General features: G+C 50.9%; 1 protein-coding gene across 1 annotated transcript; it reads right to left on the bottom strand.

The window, feature by feature from the left end:
* Positions 1 to 342: 342 nt before the first annotated feature.
* Positions 343 to 1,494, bottom strand: LOC119105577 (putative GTP-binding protein 6; the record flags this gene model as incomplete). Its single annotated transcript, XM_037229038.1, has 2 exons — positions 343 to 453; positions 547 to 1,494. Coding segments are annotated over 2 exons (1,059 nt in total), but the record flags the coding sequence as incomplete, so codon positions are not given.
* Between the last annotated feature and the right edge of the window lie 8,430 nt (positions 1,495 to 9,924).

Genomic DNA, 9,924 nt, shown 5'->3' with positions numbered 1-9,924 from the left:
TCTCAACTATTGGTTTAGGTATCCGACTTCATCACGAGAAGACGAATCAGATGACATAAAAAAACGCAACGTGGCTAGAACTGAACATATCGGGTTTTACCTTTGGACGGCAGCATCCTGTGAACCCTCACGGCTCATACCACACTCGCACATTCCTGTGGTGTGACGGGCGAGTCTGACCGAGGCCCACCACCAAAACGCGCACCGTGAGGTCCGGACACGAACAACAGTCCATTCGTATCCGGCCATCGCGTGGTTCTCAGGCCATGCAACGCAACACCGCGCCAGCGAGAAGCGACGCCGCGCCAGCGGGGCGAGCGGGGGCGTCGGCTCCGGCGGCGGTCACTGCTCCGTCACCGCCACGCCGGGGAAGGCGCGTCGCAGCCGCGCCAGCTGAGCGGGGCTCGACACCACCGTGAGCAGCGTGTGCTGCGGGTCGGCCGGGTCCGGCTCCTGCCGCACCAGGTCGCAGTGCTTGAGCACCCAGCCGTAGGTGGCGCCGCCGGTGAGCGCGCGCACCACCTGCGTGCGCCGGCCGGTGGCCGCCTCCAGCGCCCTCTCGATGCTATGGCGCAGCTCGGCGAGCCCGAGCCCCGCCGTCGCCGACACGCACAGCATGCCGTCCGGGCGCTCGGCCACCAGGTCAGCCTTGTTCCCGACTGTGACGGCGCTGTCGAGCAGCGCCGGTGGCAGGCCCAGCTGGCGTAACGTGGCGAGCACGTGCGCCGCCTGCGCGACGCGGTCCGGGTGTGCTAGGTCGACCACGTGCAGCACCACGTCGGCGGCGGCCACCTCGCTCAGCGTGGCACGGAAGCCGTCCAGCAGCGCCGCCGGCAGGTGCGCCATGAAGCCGACCGTGTCGAGGAACACGTGACGTAGGCGCGCGTGCGCCGCCCGGTGCGCCGTCACGTCTAGCGTGGCGAACAGTCGGTCACGGCCGCGCAGGTCACCGCGCTCGGACAGCGCACCGATCAACGATGTCTTGCCAGCGTTCGTGTACCCAACCACGCCGACGACGGGTACCTGGCGCTCGCGGCGAGAGGCCCGCAGCAGTTCGCGGTGGCTGTGCAGCCGGCGCAGCGCTCCGCGCAGCCGCTGCTCGTGCAGGTCGAGTTGATGACGGCGCGCCTCCGTGTGCTGGCCGGCGGCGCGCAGCCGCGAGCGCTGGTACGGCAGCTGCGCCAGCGCCACCTGCAGGCGCGCCGCGCCGCTGGCCGCGTGCTGTCGGAAGATGCGCAGCACGACGCCGTAGCGGTCCAGCACGGGCAGGCCGAGCGCCGCCTCCAGCTCCGCCTGCTGAAGCCCGCTCAGCTGCTCCACGTTCAGCAGTACGGCCGTGACGTCCGGCCGCCGGCGCAGCCGCTCGACCAGCGCGCGCAGCTGGCCGCTGCCCAGCACCGTCTTGGAGCGTGCGTTCAGCACCGGCTGCCGGAGCGTGTCGACCACCCGCCAGCCGGGCAGCGAGCGCACCAGCGCAGTCGCCTCAGTCAGCAGCAGGTCGGCCCGCTCCAGCCGTTGCCGCTCGGCGCCCCACTTGGTCTGCGGGTGCAGCAGCAGGAGGCGGTGAGCGCCGGCGCCGGGCCCCGTCGGCTCCGGCCATAGCTCCTCCAGCGGGTCCCAGTCGTCATCCGGTGGCAGCGCCGTGCAGAGGCGACGCGAGCTGGCGGCAAAGCTGGCCAGCAGCCATTTGGAGCAGAGTGGCAGTGTTTGGGCAGAGCAGACCTTATGCAGCCACCAGATATGCATCTTGATGATGGGCGATTCAGTATGCTCAGTCAGGGATGAACTGCAACTTCTGCCAGGTACTGATCACAGATGTGGTCTTGTTGACTTACTTGATTGGATAAGAAAAGTACTTCTAGTGCTGCAGGAGGTCAGAAAGTTTCAGCTTATCATTATAAACATAACAACCAAAGGTAATAGCTCCACACACATTGTATGGTAAACAACAGCAATGCTGATGCTAAAAACAGCCTTTTGGTTGAGATAGGAACCTCATTCATGCCAAAATAACCTGGTTTGATCACAAAACTAGACAAATTCAAAACAGCCAAATATTTTTTATCCACTGCCAAGCAGCTGACTGTGAACCATGGCTGACTTTGATAAGATCTTGTAGGGGCAGTAGCTAGGTGCAACTTCCAATTTAGAGCGAATCATCAAAATTTGGGAGCACCTAATATTGAATTATTCTATTGAGGGTACCATTTGTTGCATCTCTTTTATATAAAAATAGTTGAGATTGCAGAAAAAGACCAAATATGATGGTAAATCATATTTGTCAGGGACAATTAACCTAACTATCTTCCCCAAATGGCATAGTCTACCATCCTTTTTCAGCCATGATTACTTCTGTCTGTAACATCATGTTGGCATGTTTGTTTGTTTTATGCAGACTGCATCATGCAGCTATGGTTGTCTTGCCTTTTCACATGACAAGCAAACAGATTTACATCATCTATCAATCCAGCATAATACAAGAACTGATAACCATTTCAATAAAGGCATGTTGCAGAAAAACCAAATCATCTACCTCTCCACTCTCCTGGTTTTTCTACAGTTTTTTACTACCATCTCATCCACATGCCCGTTCCTCACATATGCACCCAACAACTTATGTAATAACAAAATGACCTCTGAACACAAAATGCAAAGTGAATTATGGATGACGGCCCCGCAACATTTGCACTGACAGGACTTCCATTACGTGGAATATGACAAAGAACAAGTCAGCGACCTCTCACTACACCACGGACAAGCACGCGCGTTACACCAAACAGCATCAGCTGTGTGCCAAACCTGCTTCAATATCATCCGCGGTTTACATAACCTACGTGTCAGCGCCCCACACCAGCCAATGTAAGCACAATCCCAATGCCCGCCCAACTCAAGGCGATATGAATTCAATCCAATGCGATGTATACCAGGCGAAACCGTCCAGACAACGCATTTCTCGGCAAAAATCCCTACGTGCCGCTCAATCCACCGTCACTTCGTAATACGCTTGTTTTGTATTAAGAGCGTCATATTTGTCTTGTACAGACTTACGAAAACGATTGCTGACCTCAAATAATCCCGGATTTAAGTCAGCTGATGGAAATGTCAGATGTCGATAGATGCAAACAAAAATATTTTGAGGAGGTTCAAGATAAAAATATGGAGAATACAAGAGCCTCAAACACTTTTTTTGGACACAATCAATCGCTTAGTCTTGATAAATTAATATTATTTAGCTGAATGTAGCAGTTACATTTTGAAACTTATCACTCAAACAAAAGTTGAGTGAAGAGTAAGCTGGCGAAAATTTCTACCGGAGAACTTCAGCCACCGGTTCATCTCGAACCACGAATGATTTTATCTAGTTACATTCCATTAGAAGATACCCGGGGTGTTCGTATTCTGCCCACTGGCCCGAAGTAGAATCGGCACATTTGTCGTTACTGGTGAGAGTGCTAGGTATCTGTCTGCATGTCTGTGTAACAAATGTCGAGGGCAGCATCACTGATAGCTCTGTCCTCTAACTGTGGTCGGTTCACTTTCTGATGAAATTCCTTGGACTTCTGCAGGGCGATGCACCTATTTATACCGAAGATGTGTAGTTTCCTGTCCTGTTGGGGGGGGGAATCAGCCCCTCCCTTGAGTCCAGCCTCATCAGCTTTGAGACGGAGGTGTTCCTAACCTGGAAAGAAACCTGTTGGTGCATTTTTGGGCAGGTATGAAGGCTGCTATTGCTCAACATCCTCAACATATTTTGTGGAACTATGCCCCTCCTACACACAAGGAGGGGGTTCCTACTTAGCAAAATCACTGAACAGTTTTATTTGCTTTCTCAAAAGCACACAAGCATGAATTACACAGTGTGTTGGGCTAAAATGATCCCAAACAGTGAAGATGGAAGGATGGCTGTGCAGGTGATAAGATTTGATCACAGCTAAGAGCTTTTCAGCTTATTGTCTTCCTGGATATGGTGCCTTTTGGCACATTTCATCAGGAAGCTTCATGTATATGTTACAATACAAGGTGGCTGTTGCAAACTACCAGTGTCTGTTGCAGGGTATGGACATTTGAAATTCCCCTTGAACTGAATATTGCTGTCACAATTGTTTCCCAGTGCACCTATTGTTTGTGACAATGGTTAGCTCCATACAGGAATAGTTACACCACTGAAGTTCAGATCCAAAGATGTTGTTGCCTGATTCCCTATGGAGCCCAGAGTCCTGATCCCTTTTGAAAATTATGTAGTCATGCATGCAGTCCTTTACTATGGTTTGTTGTGGCCATCTGGATATCCAGCAAACTTGCATGACACATAAATCATTTATATTTATATTAAAGTATGTAGTAATAAGCATGTTTGATAACATTTGTTTATAATAACCACCATGTGGCAGTTCTAACAGTGAACACATATTCTTCTGTATTTCAGGTGTGTGTTGTGCTACCAAGGATAAAACAAGCCCAAAAACGTCATCAGCCACTGGAGATCAAAGTGAGTAACTGATAAAATGTGTGAATAACTGGTACAGCTGTGGTGATTGTTGATGCCATCGTGATTTTTCCCACCGGGACACTGCCGATTATTTCCATCTTGACCGCACACATGTCGGTGGAACCCGAAGCAACACCGGCCTTCGCCGATGGATGGCCCAGTAGCGGTGGCTGGCGGTGTCACTATGGCGGTCCAGGTCGATATTGCTGTAGTGTGTCCTGGAGGCCACGTGCACCCTGTCGTGGCTCCCGCGGTGCCGTTGGTTCAGACAGTGACGTCTGTAGTGTACAGGTGCCGGGTGCGGGCCTCCTGCTGGAGTTCCCATTGTCGATGGCCACCGATAGAGTGCGCTGTGGCTGCGCTTGTGATCGGTATAGATGGCGCTTTGGAGTACCACGGCTAACGTCTGGATTGCGCTAGTTAGATTCTTACTTTTTCAAACGCTTCGTAGTTTGATCATGGTGCTCTTGGGTGTGCCCTTTAAGCAATAGGATACAGTGTATGCGATTTCAAATATGTTCCGTTGACGTGACTGAAGAGGTTTGAAATAAAGCAACCGAAAGCAAATTGATGCATTTGCCCCCGCCAACCATTAGTGCTGGGTTCAGTTCAGGTTCCGATTTATCCAGTCAAGGCACGAAATTGAATCAAATTGAGAGTGGAGATGAGTGGAACACACCATTTTTGACGACCTGAGACCGGATAAGCTCAGTTCTGAATCACCGTTAAGTGGGTTAGACTTTTGCCTAAGTTAGGAAGCAGCTGTTCCCAAATACCCTCCGCCCTCGCCCATCGCCCTCCCGATGTCACCGTTAAGTTCAGTGCCGTCTTTATTATTTATATTGTTAGGTGACGACATTGTGGTCTTCTCAACAAATTCATTCGATGCGAGCCGATTTTCTGCCTTAATGGCAGGCATTTCGTTCCTGATCATGCAGATTGTAGATAATGCTCGGCGATACCTTGTATGCATTACGTTTTCATATTCTGTGATAATGTAAACATTATGAGTCCATATTTCACTGTCCAGGCACCCCAAAATGGATTTCGTGGAATGGACTTTGCTTAGATACCCGCGAATCCTCTACTGCCATTTTGGCACGCATTGTGGGGCCGTGCAAAACGCAAGCTCAGCATTCGATCATGAAACTGGCCGGAGGAAAATTTTGTTTTCTTCGCGCGCGTGGTTTCTTGTTCCGTACTGGGAACATGTTCGCGTGGTGCGCTTAATGACATTGTCCCCGCTCAACGTGTGCAAGGTATTGGTAAGTTGTTATTGCAGATCAGTTCTGCGTGGCGAACTCGTGACCACCACCGTCATGGCCTCCTCGGACTTCGATGTACTTCCCGCACGATACGCATAGTTGTTCGCACGCAGTGTGTGGAGCCGCCTTCTTACTATATGTGACTGGCGGCCACGTTTACGCTCTTCTCCCTGCCGGTTACTCGCGCCGAGATTCGAAGCCGAGCGCTCAGAGTGAGCCACCGTAACCGCCGTGTCGAGCGCTCAGAGTGAGCCACCGTAACCGCCGTGTCGAGCGCTCAGACTGAGCCGCTGCGGCCACCGCGCCGAGCGCTCAGACTGAGCCGCCGCAGCCACCGTGTCGAGCGCTCAGACTGAGCCGCCGCAGCCACCGTGTCGAGCGCTCAGACTGAGCCGCCGTAGCCGCCGTGTCGAGCGTTCACCGTCCGGCTGTTATCTGCGCCGCCTCAATGTGTGCCGACGCGGGCATCCTTGACCGCGGCGACAGCCTTGACCGTCGCGCCGAGCAAAACCTCGCCCCGGCGGTCGGCCGTGACCGGCGAACGGTCGGTTGGTCTGGGTCAGCAGCGGCCCGCCGGTGACCAGTTTTCGCCTCGGTGGTGCGGCGACCCGTTTTTCCTCGCGGCACGAGGTCGGCCGGTGCCGCGTTAGCTCGCATCCCACCGGAGTGCTGTGCTCAGGCCGGGCCAGGCTGGGCCGAACGGGAACGAGCTGGACTGGGCTGGGTTGGTCGGGGCCGGAGCAGGCCGGACTGCGCTGGCCCGGGTCCGTTTACCCTCCACCCCGGGTAGGCCGGGGTTTGTCCCGGGCGGGGCGTCTCAGAGGTGCCCGCGGTCCTCCGACACCGCTGTCTTGTGTCGGTCTCTGGCGGTGACTATTGTTGTGATGTAGTTACCTGCGACGGCATGGATAACACCTTTGAGAGGGCGTTTCTTCATGGACCTAGCTCAGAAAAGATTGCAGGGTTGTTGTTTGTACTATCCTAGAACCCATATCCTGACACCTCGCTCGTGCCGTAAATCTGGTGTCTGCCCAGCTGAGGCCTGACATATAGGAATAACGCGAAGATGACGCGCTCTCTCGCGTGTGTGGCAACATTGGCCGCCAACGACTCTCCATGAATGGGCGTGTCTCGGATCCTCCTAGATCGTTGCGATGTCTACACCATTAGCACTGATGATCATTAAGGCTAATAACGATTATCGCCTGAATATATCAACGAGTTTTGGTATTTTTGTTTCAAGGGACTGGTGGAACTGATGAATGTGTTTTCCTAGTAGTTGAGGGACGTGTCTTTTCCCATATATATATATATATATATATATATATATATATATATATATATATATATATATATATATATACGCATGCATCATAGTATGGGAAATAGCTACAAATAGCTCAGCTGCAAGTTTGACTTTAAACCTAGCAATTGTAGCGCAGCAAACAATGTCTTCTGTAAACAGTCGCCAGCCAGCTATCTCAAGCCTCCGCTCTAGGCTAGCTTCCGCCCGGCACGTACGACTGAGAGCTATTAGTTATGTAGCATGTAATGTTGACTTGCCGTTTATTTCATGCGGCATTACCATTAGCATGCTTACAGCAGCTGAAGTAGGGAATGAGGGGTCAGCTATGGTCAGGTATCAGTTTATTGTTGTGACAACTGACACTGAAAAATATGACCAGCCCTTGGATCTTATAGGTAGCAGACAACCTTCCACTGATTTTGGCAGCATAGGATACAAGTGTATAGGATATATGTGCTGTGTAATATCTTTCGGTTCCTGGCTGAGATTTGGTAAACCCCAGATCAGTCAAAAAATATTTATTACTAATGTGGTATGCTGTTCTTTTTGACACTCTAAAATGGTCTTCATTTGTCTGTGGTGTGCTATGTTTCTTCATGCTACCATTTTAGGCTGAATCATATTGCTCGCTGACACGACCTTGTTAGAAATGATCGGTTCACGATTCAGCTCATAAAATTTACGAAGAATGTGTTTCAGCTTATGACGGAAGGCGGCATTTTTCCTAAAGAGCCGACTCAGCTCGTGGCTCACCCCAAACGCACTGGCTCACGAGCTTGTTCACGGTTCAGCTCGAGTTCAGCACAAGTCTGGTTGCATGAGATGCCCCTCATCCATTAGTCCCAAGTTTGACTTGCGTAAATTCTGCCAAAGCGAGTATCCCACCTTTGGAGCATATCTCGAAGGCATACTCTGGTGAAACCTCGACTAGTTAGTCTAATAATAGCACTGGGCAGTGCTACTGCCTCACCGTCGAGACATAATAAGCATGCCAATTTTAATTATTTTCGAGTCCAAATTCCGCTGTCAACGCTTGGTATCAGCACTACGCTTCTTCCCTGCAGTTATCGCAAGCGCCGTCGTCATAACAACGACCGTGCGCATCCCCCCCCCCCCCCCCTACTGGTACGGATAAAAGAATGTAGAATGTGATTGGCCCAGCGGGCAGCGGCCTGCTACCGAGGGCAGGGGTCTGCACTGGTTAAAGTTTTAACCAGTTCGTCACATGAGTCACGTGCTACTCCCATTCCCAAAGCCAAAGCGCGTCTTGAAAAGAGCCGCTCTGGTAAACGCCAAAAGAGAGAAATCAGTGCCATAAGATAACGTTTTGTTGAATTCGCGAGATAAAAATATCGTGCTTGCATATCTTTTTTGTATAAACAGTGCGCTTCGATTTTCTTGGCACTCACAACGAAAAAATTTTGACATAGTACTGTGTCTCAAGAATGACAGGGTACACACGTTGAAAAATGGAAGGCAAATGAAATGCATTATTTTCGTAGTGCTGTGTTGGGAGTCAAAGATTTCTCCCGCGGGTTTGGCTACTTAAAATCGAAATTCTTAACCATTCAGAAGGATTTGGAAAAATATGATGTTACGGACCAAATTGTACGCGTATGATGTAACGTACGCGTACAGTTCGGGTACAGTACTTTCAATATGCGTGCATTACAATACGCGTACAATACTTTTTTGTTTAAGTACAAGAAAGGTTGGATGCTGTCTTTAAGCGAGTACGCGGACAGGGTGTATCCATGGCATTTCACGATCAGGAGTGTCGTGAGAAAAGGTGGGATGCTGTCTTTAAACGAGTATGCGGGCAGGGTGTATCCATAGCATTTCACGATCAGGAGTGTCGTGAGAAAAGACGACGTTTTCCTGTTAAGACAACAGCCATGTTGTGAAAAGCTTTTAGTCTACGCTGATCCCAACCGTAAACGTCACGGCAATTCCACACGTATAGCACGTTGAGCATTTAAGGACAGCTGAGTGCGTTATTCTTGTACATGGAGGGATATATTTAAGCAGACCGATTTTCGTTGCCAAGTACCTTGCACGTTGTGCAGTGAACCAAAAAGCAAACAATTGGTGGGAATCGTTACATTTCGGCGGAAATTTATAATTGTGTTGAGACCACAAAATTTTATGCAAATTTGTCTGTGGATGTCTTCTGTGTTTCATCAGTGTGTCTGTGATGTGGGAACGCCATATTTTTAGCCTCCATTATTTCATTGGCTGCATGTCCCGACGTCCCGTTTGTGCATTATGTCAATGAAGTCACTGCCAACATGTTTTCGGCACCCGTTTTCGCCCGAATGTACATAAATGGGCTTTCGCCAATCAGCTGGGACATTCCCGGCAAGCCGGCTTTTCATTCAACAGGCTTCTGAGCTCCGAAAGAAGTGGCGGCGACTTTTCAGGTTTGTGTGGTCACTGATGCTTTTCCAGCATTCCAACAAATGAGTACTTCTTGCACGAAGCCATGTTTGGCCTACTTGGAGCGTATCGTGAGTCTGATCTGTAAAATTCACTTCTGGGTTTCGGGAATGTTGCTGGCGTGTCAAGCGCAGTGACAATATCCCGGTCGTTGCTTGAGAAAAGTGCAAAAAAAACGCGGATTCATAGAAACACGGGTGCATGGCCATCGTGGAAAGGATTCCCTCGTCTGCGTGCGGAGCGTGCAGTCCGTTATTGCGCCATTTGTGTTCGATTTCAATAGTTCAGTCGCGTGTATTGCGGTTCCGGCCGATGGGATCGGAGAGTTCGTTCCAAGTACGAGTGAACCTCAAGGCCCTGATCTGACCACGTCAGCGCGGCAGCTCTAACTCAACGGACTGTTTTATGTCGAGACTTCCACGTGCCAT

Source organism: Pollicipes pollicipes, unplaced genomic scaffold (assembly GCF_011947565.3).
Source record: "Pollicipes pollicipes isolate AB1234 unplaced genomic scaffold, Ppol_2.1 Scaffold_6138;HRSCAF=7277_pilon_pilon_pilon, whole genome shotgun sequence".
Taxonomy (NCBI): Eukaryota; Metazoa; Arthropoda; class Thecostraca; order Pollicipedomorpha; family Pollicipedidae; genus Pollicipes; species Pollicipes pollicipes.
The sequence above is the reverse complement of the archived record's forward strand: the minus strand, read 5'-3'. Positions and strand labels throughout refer to the sequence as shown.